This window comes from Rhinatrema bivittatum, chromosome 1 (assembly GCF_901001135.1).
Source record: "Rhinatrema bivittatum chromosome 1, aRhiBiv1.1, whole genome shotgun sequence".
Lineage (NCBI taxonomy): Eukaryota > Metazoa > Chordata > Amphibia > Gymnophiona > Rhinatrematidae > Rhinatrema > Rhinatrema bivittatum.
This window is the reverse complement of record NC_042615.1, coordinates 698,169,025-698,187,963: the sequence shown is the minus strand read 5'-3', so window position 1 is coordinate 698,187,963 and position 18,939 is coordinate 698,169,025. Positions and strand designations below refer to the sequence as shown.

At 40.4% G+C, this 18,939-nt stretch overlaps 1 protein-coding gene across 4 annotated transcripts in view; it reads left to right on the top strand.

Annotated features, from left to right (window-relative positions):
• Positions 1-18,939, top strand: part of HOMER1 (homer scaffold protein 1) — a 365,230-nt gene that overhangs the window by 181,210 nt on the left and 165,081 nt on the right. For 3 of the 4 annotated variants that reach the window (XM_029575541.1, XM_029575549.1, XM_029575562.1), the window contains exon 4: positions 18,300-18,392. The exons of the other annotated variant lie outside the window; for it this stretch is intronic. In XM_029575541.1, the coding sequence (XP_029431401.1) occupies positions 18,300-18,392 (93 nt within the window). The remainder of the gene's footprint in view (positions 1-18,299; positions 18,393-18,939) is intronic. 4 annotated transcript variants of the gene reach the window in all.

The following is an 18,939-nucleotide window of genomic DNA, read 5'->3' as shown; positions in this document are numbered from 1 at the left end:
GACCTAGTCTCTCAATGCCTGTCGGAGCTGGCTATCCCGGGCTCAGGCACCCCAGGGGAACCTAGAATGAACCCCCTGCTAGAGGGCCTGCGTCAAACAGGTTCTCCTTGCTTCCTGGCTGGCCAGGACTTCAGCCATGCAGTCTCTAGTATGGGCTCTTAGGCAGGCCGGTCCAGCCACCTGCAGTGATGTCAGCAGGGGTGGGCAGGATCAGGGGAGAAGTCCTAGTCTCCTGGTGGCGGCTACAGCAGCAGGTGGAGAAGGAGGAGAGGGGGCTGGCTGGCTCGGCACTCTCCCCCTTGTTCCCTGGCTGGTGACTGTGTCTTCAGTCATGCAATCTCTAGCATGGCCTCTTCGACAGGCTGTTTAACCCTTTCAAAAGATTGCCTCCCAGCCACCAAATATTGCAGAACACTGCAAAAGTTTGGATGTTACTTATATGGTAACAAGAGTTTGCAAAGGGATGGATTTCTCACTGGGGAAAGAGACAGATCCCAAGGATAAATGGATATCGCAGCAGGCACATAGAATCCCATTCTGCTATGTGACAGCCTGGCAAAAGCCCCCTATAGAGGTAAAACTTCTTAGGAGCAAAGTAAGAAACAGTGGGCCATTTTTTTCATGTTGCATACATCTACTGCAACTATAGACAACTTTCCTAACTACTAGAAACTTGCAAGCATTTGCCTAAAAAAGACTATTATTTTATCATAAAAGAAGGTAGACTACACAATCACGCTGTTGCCCAACTGACCAGTAGAGGTCGAGACCTTTGGGACTGTAAGCTAAAGAAACTGAATGTGACTTCAGAGTCCCTATCCACTTTTTTTTACTTCTTACAGAGACCGGTAGCAACTTCCCAGTCTCAAAGCAAAAGCAACTTTTGGTTGTGGAAAGGCTAACTCTGTTTCCAATGCTTTGGATCAAGATAATAGATTAGTGGGTCCTTTGCACCACTGGGGCTATACAGGATGCATCTGAAAATTTTAAGGAAACTTGAAGTTCTGGCAGTTCTGCTGGTGGACCTTTTCGATGCTTCTTTAGAGTTCAGAATGGTTCCTCTTCACAAAAGTGCAAGTAGGAAGAGGCTGGGAATTACAGGCCAGTTAGTCTGACCTGAGTGGTGAGTAAATTAATGGAATTGCTGCTAAAACAGAGGATAGTGCAGTTTCTGGAATTCAATAAATTATAAGGTTTGAGGGAACATGATATTTACCAGAGGTTGGTCTTGTCAGACAAATCTGATCAATTACTTTGACTAGGTAATTAGATAGTTGTAGCGGGCGGGGACAGCACTAGATGTAGTGAACTTGAATTTCAGTAAGGGCTCTGATACTATTCTGCATAGGTGACTCATAAATAAATTGAGCGTCCTTGGTATGGGCCCTAAGAGACTGGTTTAGAAACTGGTTGATTGGGAAATGACAAAGGATAGTGAATAAATGGAGCTCACTCCAAGGAGAGGGGAGTTACCAGTGTTGTGCTGCAGGAATAAGTCCTTGGACCAGTTTTTTCAACATTTTCATAAGTGATATTGCAGAAGGACTATTGGGAATGATAAGAACATAAGAAGTTGCCTTACTGGGTCAGACCAAGGGTCCATCAAGCCCAGCATCCTGTTTCCAACAATGGCCAATCCAGGTTACAAGTACCTGGCAAGTACCCAAACATTATATAGATCCCATGCTACAAGCAGATCCCAGTAACAAGCAGTGGTTATTCCCTAAGTCAACTTGATTATCCAAACCTTTTTTAAACCCAACTACGCTAACTACCTTAAGCACATCCTCTGGCAATGAATTCCAGTGCTTAATTGTGTGTTGAGTGAAAAGGAATTTTCTCTGATTTGTTTTAAATGTGGTACTTGCTAACTTCATAGAGTGCGCCCTAGTCCTTGTATTATCTGAAAGAGTAAATAACTGATTCATCTTTACCAGTTCAAGTCCTTTCATGATTTTATAGACCTTTATCCTATCCTTCCTCAGCCATCTCTTCTCATGCTAAACAATCCTAACCTCTTTAGCCTTTCCTCATATCAGAACCATTCCATGCCCTTTATCATTTTAGTCACCCTTCTCTGTACCTTCTCCAATGCAGCTATGTCTTTTTTGAGATGTGATGACCAGAATTGCACATAGGGGTTCATATTCAGTAGGATGTTTACTGGAGAAGTTGTTTGGCTAAAATTAGCCACATAACTTGTCCCAGATATTCAGTGAGATAAAGGTCTCACTGAATATCCCTGATTAAAGTTATCTGACTAACCATAGCTGGATAACTTTAAACATAACTGGATATTCTTTTGAATATTGGATTATGAATAAAGTTATTCAACCATGGTTAGCCATATAAATTTACGCTTACAAAAATTTACACTTTAAAAAAAAAAGAAAAAGAAAAAGAAACCCACATCGCGGCCTGTCCCCCAGCTCCTTCCCACCCGAGCTGCAAAATCCCTAAGGATTGAAAGTGGTACCCCCCCAAAATGGGCCATTTATTGTTAAATAAATAAATCTGTGTCTGCCAGGAGAACACCTCCCCACCCCTTGCTCCAACTTCCCCTTAGATGTAAAAATTGCAATATTGTGGGCACAATTCCCGCCCCCCCCCCCTCCCCCCAGCCCCGTACCTTTATTTAAAGTTGCTTTCCAGGATCGCGATAGTAGGCTACCGTGATCTGCTCCTGGCCCTTCCAATAACGCCTCTGCTTTTGCTAGGCTACAACAATGGAGGCTTACAGTGATCCTGGACAGCAATTCCACTCATGTCTTAGGCATCCGTTGGGGAACTGACTGAGGTAGACTAATTACTATTCAGTCATATGAAAAAATATTTGTTCCCTGATCTTGATCTTCGCCTTGTTCTACACTCTAGAAGTGGAGATCTATCTGCTGTGACCCGTAATTCATTATTATTCTCCACAATGAGTTGTACCTGGAGATCTATCAAGTTTATCATCATTGTCTTGGGATGCATCTGGTTGGTTGCCAAAATTAGGAAATTAAGACTTTAAAGTAGTCAGTTCTAGCAAAGTATTTAAAAAAAAAATTGGCCTTAAATAGGATTGACATACTTAAAAAAAAATGTATTGATTTAATATCCTTTAAACCATACTCATTTGAGTATTGTTAAATTCACTTAAGGATGAATAAATCAGATTTCCTGGCTTATATGTAGATTGTAGATTATATTAAAGCTAAATTTGGGTTGGCTTTGGGACAATATACTTCTGGAGCTTTTCAAAGGTTAATACAGATCTATAGGATGGGCAAACAGTCACTATCTCTGCGTTTATAAATTTCTATACTCTGTTACTGATTATACTTAAAAGTGCTGGCAGATACATGGATATGAGACATGAATGTAGAAATTACCAATCTATTGTTAGTATGTTTGAATATGACTTTTAAAACTACTGAATCTGCAATATTAAGAGAACACAGGAAAGTTAAATATTTTTCTGCATATAGAGCCTATAAAGTTAATCTCTCCTCTTCAGCTGCGTGTTTAAAATGTGGGATGCAGAGTGCTTCACTATTTCATGGTTTATGGAACTGCCCAAGAATTCAGAAATTCTGGGGAGAAATTTTTATCAGTTTTGTTAAAAGTGAAGATATCCGCCGATCCTGTTTTATGTGTTCTTGGACCTGCAATTGATATAGCTGGTTGTAATCAATTTGTGATGTTGCTCATATTGAAATGTTTGTTGTTGGCCAGGCATAGTATATTATTATTATTTATTTCTTTTGTATACCGACATTCGATCGAGATATCACATCGGTTTCCAGGTAACAGGTTGAATAGGGCGAGATCTGCCCTATTTTACATTTAACAAGATAACAATTGATTAAACTATTGAAGTAAAAAACATTGTAACATATGAATACAATATTGTGATCTTAGCTAGCTTCTGAAGGCCTGGAATTCCAATGCTGGACATCATTGCTTATTGAGCTATTAAGTCTTGATCACATAACTTGGAGTTAGCGTGCAGATGGAGTGAGACACAAATTTAGGAAAATATGGTTCCCTTATTTAGTCACTTCCACAAGATGTTCAAATACAATTTCAATTTGGATAATTGGACTCCTATATAAGGATATGAAGATTCTACCTGGATGAGTTTTTGCCTCTACGGCCAACTTCTTTTCAAATTCTCTTAGCCTGTCTGAATAATGACTTGCATAAGAGTTGGCAAGTTAAATGTTTTATCCTATTTTCTTCTGTTGGATCCTTCTTCCAGTTTTTGAATGAAGATCTTTTGTCTAAAATAGCTTCTTTCACCTCACCTTTTAACCATGCAGGTAATCATTTTGCATTCCTTCCACCTTTCTTAATGTGTTGAATACATCTGGTCTGTGCTTCTAGGGTGATATTTTTTAACAGTGACCACACCTCTTGCACACTTTTTACCTTTGTAGCTGTTCCTTTCAGTTTTTTTCTAAATATTTTTCTCATTTTATCAAAGTTTAGCACGAGAGCCATGGATTTGCTTACTGTCCCCCTTCCAGTCAATTCAAATTTGATCATATTATGATCACTATTGCCAAGCGGCCCTGCCACAGTTATCTCTCATCAAATCCTGTGCTCCACTGAGAATTAGATCTAAAATTGCTCCCTCTCTCGTCTGTTCCTGAACCGATTGCTCCATAAAACTGTCATTTATTCCATCCAGGAACTTTATCTCTCTAGCATGTCCCGATGATGCATTTACCCAGTCAATATTGGGGTAATTGAAATCTCCCATTATTACTGCACTACCAATTTGGTTACCTTTCCTAATTTCTCTTAGCATTTCACTGTCCATCTCACCATCTTGACCAGGAGGACGGTAGTATACTCCTATCACTATAGTCTTTCCCCAACACACAAGACATTTCTACCCATAAAGATTTGATTGTGCATTTAGTCTCATGCAGGATGTTTATCCTGTTGGACTCTATGCCATCCCGGTCATAAAGCGCTACATTGCCTCCCGGGTGCTCCTCTGTCATTGCGATATAATTTGTACCCCGGTATAGCACTGTCCCATTGGTTTATCCTCCTTCCACCATGTGTCTGAGATGCCAATTCAGTCTGTCATTCACTGCTATGCATTCTAACTCTCCCATCTTACTTCTTAGACTTCTAGCATTAGCATACAAACATTTCAAAATTTGTTTTTAGTTTGTTTTTAGTTTGTATTTTCATTCTGCTTTTTAATTGATAGGGATAAGTTAGAATTTTTTAGCTCAGGTGAGTTTTTAGTTACAGGCACTTGGACAACTTTTCTTATTAATGGAACCTCACTGTCGGGATGCCTAATTCTAAAGCATCATTAGTATCCTTAGAAGATACCTCCCTCTGAACCATGTTTTGCTGAGCGACTGTTGGCTTTTCCCCTTAAAAGCTGCTCTATCTCCTTTTTTAAAGGTTAGCGCCTGCAGTCCGGTTCCACCCTGGTTAAGGTGGAGCCCATCCCTTCGGAAGAGACTCCCCCTTCCCCAAAAGGTTTCCCAGTTTCTTACAAAACTGAATCCCTCTTCCTTGCCCCATCATATCATCCACGCATTGAGACTCCAGAGCTCTGCCTGCCTCAGGGGGACCTGTGTGTGGAACAGGGAGCATTTCAGAGATTGCTACCCTGGAGGTTCTGGATTTAAGCTTTCTACCTATACAATCAATCTAACTTCTGTTTATTTGCTAACACACAAACACACTAAATAATATTCCCCAAAGGTTAACTTAGCCCCAATAATTTAAAAGAAAATTTCCCAAGTAAAACTTACTGATTTCTTTCAGCCACCAGCAAGGTGATCCTCTCCTCTCAGTGCTCCCAGAGGGTACTCTTCTTTTATGTGGACATGGTGAAATAGAACATGGAGGAAATGTCTGTTCCATTGGTCAGAGTATAAGTTGTGACAGCTAATTGTTGGTGGTATATGTGGTAGAGGCAAAATAAACCTTTGTGGAGAGAATGTCAGTATTAACAACCTTAACACTTTGATAACAGGTTTACATGGTAGTAGAGGAGTGTGGGATAGCAGAGTAAACTTTAACCTGGAGACATAAGACAAACTGATTCCAGCCTTCTTTAAGATTCCAGCTTTATTTATAACAGGAAACAGCATTCAGAAAATGTAATCTGCATACCTCCAGCAGTATAACTCACACAGCATTTACTTCGGGACAGAGATGTCAGGAGCTGCCTTCTCCTGGAGACGTGGGATCTATCTGTTCCCAGCTGGGCCCACATTCTTATTCCTGCTCACCAGGGGTCCCACCTACAGAGCTACTAGTCTCTCTGGCTTTTAAGTTGGACTAGGCTAAATGCCAGGTCCCCCACGGATGTTAAGGGTGGTTTTCAGGGACACTCTTTCACATACCCTTCCTACTGCTTGAACATGGGGCGAGCGTCCTTGCTCATTCTGGATTCCTTCCAGTGAAATAACTTCTCTCCCCAATATGCTTCTTCTGACCTTTTTCCAATTAAACTCAGGGAAGGGGCTACAGAGTCATGCTGTCTCCCCTCACTAGGATTACCTTTAACCAATCCCCAATTACACCAACCAGCCACTGTGCTCATTGCCCATTGTCCACCCATAGTCCTTTATAAGAGTTCATCTGAAGCTCTAAGTTCCAATCCTCCTCCATGAGGGGCCCATTGTTTCTGGAACCCTTTCTGCAAGGACTCTCTTGTTTCCACTTAGGTGCTGCTGCTTCCTCTGGAAAATTCTGTTGTCTCTCAGGGCTCTCCAGTTGTGGTTTCTCTTCCACTTGCTCTATAAATTGAATTCTTTCATCTCTCACTGTTACAAGCTCCACTTCTTTTCCAAGTTTTACCATGGAATCTTCTGACTCCTCTGCACTGTCTGCCCACCCTGCAACACCTCTGTCTGGACACCCTACACTACTGCTGTCCAGCTTCTCTATACTGCCTCCATCAGGCCAGTCTGTGAAGCTCCACCATGAGCTCCCTTGCATATAAGCCACAGTCACTGCAGGTTCATTCACTTGGCTTTTATTCTCTTTCCTTGTAGTCAGCTGTGCCTATTCTTGCAACTCTGGCTTTACTTTCACCGCCTGTTCCAATGGTGCTCACTGGCTCTTCGTCAGATTTTTCTGTAGCACTGTTTACAGACTCCTCTCTGGCCACATTTGCTGTCATTATCTTCCTCTTAAACCTCTTAACCTTTGTCCCTCTGGAGAGTAGTGCACTAGTCAGGTGATTCATCAGCCTGCTGTGCTTCCTCAGCTTCCAGGTGCACTGAGCCCTTCCTCTGCCTTATTTCTAGCAGGCTGGCAGTTAGGAGCATCCACTTGCTTCCCCTTCTTTCAAGGCATACGCCCAAGCTCAAGTGGTCAGACTTTTCTGTGCTCAAGTATGACTGAACTGGAAATAGCTGTGCCTCAAATTCTCCTGGAAAGGACAAAGGCAACTGCAAAAGAGCCTTGTAAAGTACTAGATTGCTGGCAAGGGTGGAGACCCACATGTAACTTTACCTGGGTATATTCAGCAGCAGACTTATTTGAGTAACCCACTGAATATCCAGATAAAATGAACGCATAACATTACCCAGATAACTTATGCATGCACTGGCTGAATATTTTACTCAGTTCTTCAATAACAGAGTATTTTTGCATACATATCCAAACTTTCTCCCAAAAAATCTTGTTTCATTTAAATCAGTCTCTTATTCTTCAAACCTTTTTCCCAGACCTCATACCTAGAGGACTGAGATAACCTTGCACACCTTGGTTTGTAAAAGGGCTCTCTCTTTTCACATAGACAGAGAAACCAAGAACTATAGAAAATCTGCTGAGCTTTGTGTCTTATGTCCTAAAAGGCCTGGATTGACTGTCAGAAAACATATAATTGCAAATAACAGCTCAAAATATGTCAGTTTGCTCTGGCAAGGCAGGTTTATCTCTACAAAGCCATGTAAAAGCTCATATTGTTAGAGCATGGCAGGTTTCACAGCTCACCTTAGTTCTGTATCTGTTGAATACATATGTGTAAGTGTGACCCAGGTTTTGAAAGTCTGCATTCCTGTTTCCCTGAGCTTATGCTGTATAGCCACTATAAAATAGAAATGCAGTCCACCTGGGATCTTCAACTGGTGTTTCTAACTTTTTACTGAGCTTGGGGTGCTCACCCTCTAACTGCCCCTGGCTTTAAGGAGAAGAGGATGCCAGGAACTGCTGTGGGTTAAAATAGTTTGTTTTGCATCTCTGGAGGCTGCTCTACAGACTGAGCTGTGATGTCAGTTTGGGAGGGTAGCAGGGCTGATCAGAGAGCAGTGAGTCCAGTGACCCCTAAAGCCATTAGGAGCTGGAGGATCTGTGAGCTAACGCAGTGCGGAGTAATTTCTTTTTAATCTTCCATGGGAGCAGAGAGGAGGAGAAAGGCTTGTCCCTGTTTCTCTATCAGCTGTAGGAAAAAATAAAGCAGGAGCAGTTTATCTGTGTTTCTTGAAGATCCAGAAAAGAGTAGTGTTGGAAGCTCAAAGCTGCAGCATCAGACTGGACATGATTGCTGAAACTGGGAAGCTTTCCACCAAGGGATATTGAGATAATTGAATTTAGAGTCAGAAGGGAGTTGCTAGCCTTTCTCTTGTAGAGCTGGAAGCATAACTCAGGAAAATAGGTCCTTAAATTATTACTGCCATTTGCACAGTGACTGACAATTCAGAGACAGTTTTATTTGGCTGGGAAACCCCAGCAAGCCAGAGATAAAGGAGGAGGACCGTGAACACGCCACAAGACTTAGGCAGCCCCTGGTTGCATGCTCCATCATTTGGTAGCTTGCCCAGCCTAAAGTTAAACCAGCAAGGGCCCCAACGTTGTTGGGGTTTTTTGTTTTTTTTTGTGCACGCAGATCATAGCTTAGATTTTGGAGCACGCCAGATTGAAACGATCGAAGTGACTAATAATGTTAACTAACATTTTTCCAATTACATGATTAAATGTTGAGGTTAATGCAACTTGACATTGCTTGAATTTTGTGACACTATTGGTTTCTATTTATTGCTCATTTCATGTTCCCAGTTTTTTTTTCTCTCACAAATTTGCATTTCATATTCCTTTGCCAGGAGATCTTTGAACTGCTACTTGCTGTGGTTTTTATGTTGGGTCTCTGCGAAAGGGAGGAGGAGTCTGGCTGGTCAGGGGCCTTTAATTGGAGCTTGGGTGTAGATTGGGGTTTTGAAACATTTTCCATCCCCCCCGCCTCTCCCAGGTGTAAATCCGCAGGTATAATAAAACTGAATTTCTTCTATGGTGGTTCCCCCCCTCTTGGTGCAAGGCAAATGCAAATACCTCAGAGAAAAGCTACATAAGGTTAATACTTGGAGCTCATGACATATATTTACCTCTCTATACAATGACTCTCATCAAGATAGTAAGTTTATACAGTCAATATTAAAGAATCTATTTAAAAACAGCTTTAAAAGTTGTGTACAGTTCCTTCCCATCTAACATTGTTTTCTTGTGGGTTGTCTCAAGGGAGGAGCTGGAAAAAATGGAGCTAAAGCGGACCCTTAGCTTGGGAGTTCCCACATGTGGGACTGACTTTCCTGCTGGTCCATGTAGAAAGGAAAGTTGCTCTAACTGTAACTGGTGTTCTTCGTAAACAGCAGAATAAGACAGTCACACACAAGCTCACGCTTTCCCTTGGAGTTCAAAAATATTTTCTTATTTCAAGATATATTCTGTAACAGAAAGCGACTGATGGTGCCCGTGTGATTGCACCCATACACGTGCGGGAAAAGCCTTCAAAGCTTTTCTAGCTGTAGCCAAGGACCCTATTTGAATCTCTGCACCACCGAAAAACATCACCCATACGTGTGATTGACATCCTGCTATCCACAGAGAGCACCCGTTACGGGTAAGCAACTTTTGTTTTTGTTGTTTCCCCCCCTTTTTTTTTTTTTAATGTTGAAGACCATTCTTAGATGGGGTGTACTACATGTTTGACTAGGTTATTCTGCTTTTCTTCAGAGAAAATAAAGTTGTTTAACTTGTAACATTGGTTGTCTGAAGACAGCAGTTCACCAGTCACCAGCTTCTCCTTGGGAGTTGTTTTCCCCACCTCAAAGCTGTGTTGATGGATCCGAAAAGATCTGCTAGAGCAGTAAAGGTTTTGAAGCCTTTCCAGAGAACTCTGAAGAACCTTTGTTCAGTATCAAGCATGGCCACATGACCTGCCTGTGTGTGTCTGATGAACTTCTGCCTTCAGAGAATATCTGTTACAGGTGAGCAAGTTCACTGTTCCTGTCTGTTTGAAAAACAGGTCGTCTCTAGCCAAGTTCTAAGGCGGAATGGCTTTGATTTTCATATTATCATTCCTTTTGTGGTTTCTTTAAAGAGACTGGGATTTTAAAGGTATAGTTAGGAGCAACATTATCCTAGCAGACTAAAATCCTGTTTTATAATAGGTGTGGTGTCTTTTTTTTTTTTTTGACAGGAAAAGACCAGTTTCAGAAGAGCTTTGTAAAGCAGCTACTTGAAAAATTTATCACATTTATGCAGAGTTTTACTGAATGAATGTACTTGCATCTCTGGATATGGCATTTGGTTGCAGCATCTTCAGAACAATGGTCTCCAACAGCTAATAACTCTTACTGCTACTTCCCTCCATCCTTCACAAATTTTTAGCTTTCAAGAAAACAACCTCTGTGTTAAGTGACATTTAAGCATCAAAAGAATATTGTTTTACCTGGTAATCCTATTCTATGATTTGATTCCACTCATAAAGGCTCTCATTTTAAGTTAGGGGTAATATAAAATGTATTTTATGCAATTGTGTCATTCTCCATACCAGTCTGGACAGCTGGGGGCTGTATGCTCTCTCTTTTTTAGCTAGGACCAACACACCATGATCTTGCTTCTCTCATTTTACTTGCTCATCTCTGTCATCAGGTGTCAAGGCCTCTCCTCCTTGCAATATACTGTTGAGTCTCAAGGGTTGAGACATCTTGAGTTTCAACTACTCTTTATTAGGATTTCTTGTGGGATCCAGGATGTCTGCAGCATGGAAGGCATCCATGGACTTGTCTTTGTGAAATGTGATATATTTGGCATGGTAGTTTTGCGGGACTATGCAGTTTGGGCAGGGGCCTGTGAGAAACAGTGGGTATGTAATCCCTGTGGAACTGCAATAGAAATGCATGCTGTAGACTACTTATGTAGTCAAGACTTACATTGAACGCTGCATTCATGGAATCTTCCTGTTGGGCTTGATGGTTGACTTGCCAGCTTCCCTCTCCAGTTCCATGTTGTTGTTGAGCCTTTTTAGAACCTTATGAGCATAATAGAAAATATGGGAAGTCTTGTTTTGGTAGGAGGGTAGCCTTTTATTTTAATCTATTCTGAGGCATTGGGTGCTTTTCTGACACTTCCACAGGCTATTTGTGGGCTGGTTACCCCCAATTTCGAGGGGGAAGGTCCTTCTGAGTGGCGGCTGTCTCTTGGAGAGAGTTGCTAGGGAACTTCAGGTTTCAAAACAGTTGGTTTAAAAAAAAAAAAGTTACGTGAATAATTATTAAAACAAGACATTTTCTTGTAACAGCAAACAGTACCTAGGACTAGTGTAGTTCAGAGAGCTAAGATACTTAGTCCCTAGCTTCCTGTCCACATTATTTATGGATTATACCTGCCAACCACATGATAGAATAGGACAGGGGTAGGGAACTCATGAATATGCATGAGATATATTTGCATACAGTGGAAGCAGTCCATGCAAATATCTCAATCATATTCATTTTGGATATTCTAAAAACAGTTTTTTTTATGGCACTTGAAGACTAGAGTTGCTTACCCCTGCTTACCCCCCTGTCAGAGCTGTGAGAAGTAGTTCAGTCCTGCCCTATAGCCATTTTATTTTTGTGTAAATAAAGAATAAAGAGAACCCTGATCTATCAGTTATTAAGGATCTGTATTAGCTGGATCCATCCCTATTGCAAGGGTACTGACTAAAACTGGGCTGCTTCCTAGTGCAGGGAGAGTTCAGGGTAAAGACTAAGTAAAGCAGAGTCACTCCTTTTCATGGGTGGGATTGTCAGGCTATGTCTTTTTTCTTTTCAAAATTCCTACTGTATATATTTATATAAGGTCTGGTAGGTTGCTTCCTGGTGAAGAGCATTTCTAGCTATTTTTAACTGTGTGAGAGAGGGGCTGGTTAAATCTAGGGGGGAAATAAGGATCTCTGAATGATAAAGTTGCTGGCAGATCAGAGATGGTACTTAATGTTTGGGAGTTGCTAACTGTATGAATTTGGGGGCCCTGTGGGTTGCCCCCTATAATAAATTGGTTATATAAAAGAAAATCATTCTGCTAGTATTTATCATCCATTTTCAACCAGCCTCTAGTATGCAGAACAAAAAAAGCTCTGCAAAGCAGTGTTGATACTAGAGGATGCTGTTGCACAGAATGTAGTGCTTATCTGCTTCCCTCTCCTGCTGAAGTAACTCTCTTAATTCTTTCAGTGTCTGAATCAGAATTCTGTCTCACATCTCAGTGGTAGCTCAAGGCAAGTTAGATTCAGGTACTGTACGTATTTCCCTGTCCCCAGAGAGCTTACAGTCTAAGCTTGTTAATGAGGCAATGGAGGATGAAGTGACTTAGCCAAGGTCACAAGGAGGAAGAACATAAGAACATGCCATACTGGGTCAGACCAAGGGTCCTTCAAGCCCAGCATCCTGTTTCCAACAGTGGCCAATCCAGGCCATAAGAACCTGGCAAGCCCCAAAAACTAAGTCTATTCCATGTTACTGTTGCTAGTAATAGCTGTGGCTATTTTCTAAGTCAACTTAATTAATAGCAGGTAATGGACTTCTCCAAGAACTTATCCAATCCTTTTTTTTAAACACAGCTACACTAACTGCACTAACCACATCCTCTAGCAACAAATTCCAGAGTTTAATTGTGCATTGAGTGAAAAAGAACTTTCTCCGATTAGTTTTAAATGTGCCACATGCTAACTTCATGGAGTGCCCCCTAGTCTTTCTATTATCTGAAAGAGTAAAAAATCGATTCACATCTATGGGATTTGAACCCTGGCTTTCCTGCTTCTTGACCTGCTGCTCCAACCACTCGACTACTCCTGCAGTCTGTCTAGTAATACTCATGGTCTTATCTAAATGGCAAGATGACCTTAAAATAGTTGTCTGAATGGCGGATAAGATAGACAAAATTGTTGGGAACAGCTGATCAGTGGACCACTCATGGGAATTTTAGCACTTTTACTTTATAGGAACTATTTCACTCTCACGGACTTTGGTTTCAGCTTTGCTGAAAGTGCAATACATATGGTCATAGCTTAGAAAAGATAGTAAAAGAAATGGCAGGCAATGAAAACATCTTTTTACTTTAGGAACACAAACAAACAAGAGCTTCTGTTGTAATGTTTTCAATATATAAGATCATTCAGAGGAAAGATCTCCAATTGGGTGAATAAAACTCCCTCCTTTTGGAGATTTTTCCTACGAAGATCTAGAAATCAGAGCCTGATTTCATCCACCAAGCCTTTCAACAAGCAGAACACTTATGTGAGTTCCTTTCAGGATGTTTGCTTATAGGGGAGGCTTTTGCATTTCTTGGATCCTGGACACTTTCCAGAAAGGACAAAATGATATAAAATATCTTACAAAATTCAGTTTTGATGACTCCCAGTTTGTTAGGGTGTTTTCACCAGAATTGCAAAGAATCTTAAGAAAGCTGCATCTTTTGGTTAGAGTATTTAACCTCTGTTGAAGATTAAAATACATTTTCCTAGTTTCCACAGAAGATTGGGGAGTGCCAAAAAGACTGGGGAATTTTCAATTTAGTTACATATCTTTTTTAAAGAGATCTTAGACTGATGGTTGATCTGGGAGGTGTTACGCAAGGGCAAGCCCCTGATCTATGCAGTTTGCATAGATGTTTACAGATGCAAGTCAAAGAGGGTGGAGTGCTGCTCTGCAAAAGTGGGAAATAGAAGGATTATAATAACATAGTAAATGATGGCAGATAAAGACCATAATGGTTCATCCAGTCTGCCCAGCAAGATGTTCAGAGTTATAATTGCTGCTCTGGGCAGTTACCACTGTGTCTTCTGTTTAGGGTTGTAACTGCCACTCTGTACAGGGAGTATTGCAAAGTGTATTCTCTTCATATGAACGTTTTGTAAATGAGAGCAATATTTTATACCCATTTATTTTTGAAGATCATCTGATCAGGAAAAATATCAGATCTGACAACTTGGCATCCAGATTTATATAAACAAAAGAGGAGGAGAGTCTGAGAATACTAGAAGTCAGCAGAAATTAATTGTACCCACCAAAGGACAATGGTTTTAGCCAATTTCATGCACAAAAGTGTCTAGATCCAGGTGCATGGGAACTGAGTTGACAAGCTCTCCCCTGAATCTTATCATATTGTGTTCCCAAGAAGGACATGATGGTTTCTCAGCACAACAAGAAGCAGAGTCATTTCAACAGCAGAACCAAAGACCCCCCTAGATGTGTTTTCATAGATATGGGAGACGCAGCTTCTTTATTATTTTTCTTCCTCGGTACATAATTCCAAAATTGTTAGACAAGCTTCAGACTTTAGGAACAGAAAGAATTACGTTCATAGTCTTAGCTCAAATGATCCTAGTTTCTCAGATTAGTGGAACTGTCAACAATTCTGTTGAATCTTTCCATTTCAAAAAATCTACTCAAGCAAGGTACTGTAAGTCAACCAGACAACCCAGATAAAGTTAATGGCCTGGAACTAGAAAGGCTATTGCTAAACACAAAAAGGCTATTCCATGCAGTTGGTGAATTTTCTTCAATGTTTTCCCAACAGCGCAGAGTTGAAAAACAAAAAAGAGGCCTTTAGAATGTTTCCACTGATTTAATTTGTTTTTATTAAAAGGGTTAGAAATGAGTCTATAAATGATGACTTTAAAGGCACATAGATTTATCATCTCTGCTATAAAAAGACTGATACATGGGATGTCCTGGTAATACACCCAGGTGTAATGTTTGTAAGGGCAGTCAGAGTTTGTAAAACCTGTTCCCACTTTGAACCTGATATGAAATGGGGCTGCTTCTTCAACCCCTGGCATCCACTCATACTGTTTTTGATAGCCAGTTTCTCTCCATGAAGAGTGCATATATTAAAAGCCTTATCCACATCAATCTTTGTTTCTTGAATTTTATTTTCCAGAACAAGGTGGTTTTTGGGATCTGCTAGGTACTTGTGACCCAGAATGGTGGAGACAGGATGCAGGGTTCAGTGGACCTTGGTCTGACCCAACATGGCATTTATTTTCTTTTAAGGACTATTCAGAATTTTATTCCAAAAGCTTATGTGAATTTTTAATCTCTTTAAAGATTTCATTACTTGTTTTATATGTCTAGATCTAAAGTATTCAAAAGAAAAGTAGTTGCAATCTCTAGAAGTTAAGAGAGTGTAATTTTTTTATATAGAACAAAGGACTATTTCAAGTCAGTTGTTTTGTATTCTGATAAGAATTACCAACATCAAAACCTTCCATTTGTAGAAAACTTAAGTGTTGTATTTGAAGCCTATGAACAGTGCATAGGGAACAACCAGAAATTTGTCAAGGTAGGTTCCATATTGTTTGTGGAGAAAGCAGGGACGTTTGTAGAGTAGTTCTACAGGGTGTGTGTTACACACAATCTCCATTCATTATAGACTGGACATGTGGATATTTTTCCACTCAGCGCACAAACTGTGAAATAATTTGTTGCCATAGGATGTGGTTAAAGCAACTAGCATGGCTGGATTTAAAAGGGGTTTATACAAGTTCCTGGAAGAAAATTCCATAAACTATTATTAGCCTGGTAGACTTGGGAAAGCCATCGCTTTTCTCTGGGCATGAGTACAAAGAATGGATCTACTCTTTGGGATCTGCCAGGTACTTCCTAGTGACCTGACTTAGTCATTATCTGAAACATGATACTGGGCTTGATGGACCATTTGGTCTGACCCAGCATGGCACATTTTATGTTCTTATGTTCATTGTCAAAATGCATCATTTGAAGAAAGACGTGATTCGAGCTATCCACCCATTACACTACAGTTATAATATCTCCCAGTGTGACTGAGTTTAAATTGAACACATACAGTCACACAGGAGATACATGGAATTCTGAACAGCAAATGAGACTGAGATTAAGCAGCCCCGAGAGAATGAGGGATAAATGCATAAATCATGTAAAATGAAAGCACAGTTATATAGGGCCTGGGGAATAGTCCTTTTGAAAGAGAGGACTGGGACACCACCTACTCTGGGAGATTAAAAAAAAGCCAGCATCTTGGGAAAGAGGCTGGATGGGAAAATAAATTAGATTCCCTTCTGATTCCAGAGAGGGTAAGAGGCCTAGAGCCAGAAAAAGAAGCAGAATGTGTGGAGAAACTGACTACAGGTATATGAGAGAGGTTTTTGGACTTGCTTCAACAGTTGTGGATGTAGAGATTAGGTTGTGGGGAAGAAAACTTGTTTTAAACGTAGCTGCAGAAGCTGCATCTTGCATCTGCAGTTCTGTTTGCCAGAGCCGCTGCAGGGACTGAATTTTGTGGGAGAGGGCAATGCTTCACTCTGGCTGCAGGAACTATAGGAGAGAAACTGGCATTTGAATGTAGCTGTAGGAACTGTATTCTAAACTGTATTCTAACCGATTTAGAAATTTGCTACAGAGACTGAATTGAATGTGAGAAGAGGCAGCATTTGGCTGTGGTTGTGGAGGCTATATCTGGAGTCTGTGTCCCTGTTTGCAAGGCTGTTGCAGAGTGAGCTTTGCAAACTAAAATAGGCTTTAAATTCAGTGGTGATGTAAAGATACAGTATTGTCTGTGATGCGACCCCAAAGACTGTATTTAGTAAAGTGGGGTTGTGATTGATAGCCTGGAGGTGGGTTGAATTTTAAGGTTTTTGCTGTACCTGAAGAATTAATTGCAATTTTTGTCTGGGAAACAGACTTTTTCCTGAGAGTTGTCAGATGGGTTAACTCAAGTTAGCTTATCACCAAGGAGAAATTTTGCTGTGGACATAGTATCTTTTCAAAAGAGGAAGCTGAACTACAGAAGACCTCTCGTGGACTTCTTCACATCCAGCTCTCCAGACTGGTGAGGAGAATGACACATAATGGGAATTTTGGCTTACTTCAGTTGTTGCTAGTTCTCCACATCAATCTGGACAATCCCCTCCTTGATGAATTTAATACATGCATTCCAATGTTTTCTAGATTGTGTCATGTGACATATTGATTTTTGTTCAGTGTTTTTCAGTTGTTATGGCTATGGAAGTTGGCCAACTGGGAAGGAGGAGCAGCCTTGCTGCCTGATGTCAGAGAGGAGTAGGCAGATCTCGAAAGATGTGATATCTTGGTGTGCTGGTCTCAGCCCGACAGGGGGAGGATATAACCCAGCTTTTCAGACTGGTATGGAGAACTAATATAACAGGAATTGACAGAGGTAAGCCAAAATTCCCAATTTAACACTAAATAGAGATTTTGAAGGCTAGCTAGAGTAATACTAGCTTTGGATGTATCTAATGGAACAGAGGTAGATTCAAAGATAGGCAATCCAGATTGTTCTCAACTTTGATTAGTACTTGTCTCTCAAAAATGGGAGAAGAGAAGGGCTTGCCCAGTACCTATGTTGCTGGAATGAACTCACAAGCAAAGGATTACCTGGTAAGAAATAATTTTTGATCTTAGATTAATCTGCCATAAATGGCAGCAAGTTCCACATTAAACTCACCTGATGAAGAGAGCATAGCTCCCAAAAGCTGTTTACAAATGTATTGTTAGTTCAAAAAGAAGATATTTCCTAAGACCTGTTGGTTGACCCTTACTTCTACATGTGGGGAAGGCAATAATGAAAGCCATTTCTGCAGGTAAAACGTTCTACCTGTGGAAATGGGGCTTTGATTGTTGCCCACCCTCAATGCAGGCAAAATTACAGTCTACAACAGTTAATTTAGCCTGCATTGTCAGAGGCATTGCGGAAGTCTGGGGTAGAATATCATGTATTGTTTCTGGCTGAAAAATTACCTGCAGAGAGAGCAGGCACAATTCTCTGTGAGTAATTTTTCAGGGGGTAATAATGAAAGCAAAAATACATGTGTACCTCTGCTTTTATTATTGCTGCAAATCCCATAGGTTGATCGTTTCCCTTAAACTACTCAGTTCCAATATAGAGCTGCTGACATTAAAACTTGTCCCTCAAAAACAATATTAGCTATTATGTTCGGCATTCTTAACAGTTTTGTTTTCCTTTCCTGTGCATTTTGTTTGTGAATATACTCTTACTATGTGTAATTTCAGTTTGCAGAAAAATTTCAGGAATTCAAAGAAGCTGCACGTTTGGCAAAGGAGAAATCCCAGGAGAAGATGGAGCTAACCAGTACACCTTCACAGGTGGGTTCTTTGGCTACTCTGTGTCCCTTTCTGATTTCATTTGAGTCTCCTTTTATGAGTGATTTGGAAAAAATTGTCGTTGCTCAACATTGTTTTGAAACCCATTAATTTCAGAAATATACTTTATTTATATATAATGCAGGGAGACCTATGTGGCAATGGTTGCATATATATATATATATATATATATATATATACACACTAAGAAAACCAAGCAACACAAACAGTATATTACCAAAATTATTACAATTATAAAACAATTCACTGGAACAGAACCAGTCTGAGTATAGAATTTTGAAGATCCTACCAAATGGGTAGATGTTCAAGATCCTTGTTTCCAGTCAAGGAAAATGTTTTAATTACAATGAAACTATATGAAAAGGTGGGGATTTTATGCCATGTAGTTCTGGTTCACAAGAATACAGGAATGATACAGTCCCATCTTAGACCTAAGGGTCTTGAACAAGTATCTCCCTGGATACCTTTCTTATTCCTTCAACATAAAATTTGACTGCTATATTCTCTGGATTTAAAGGAAAGGTATAAG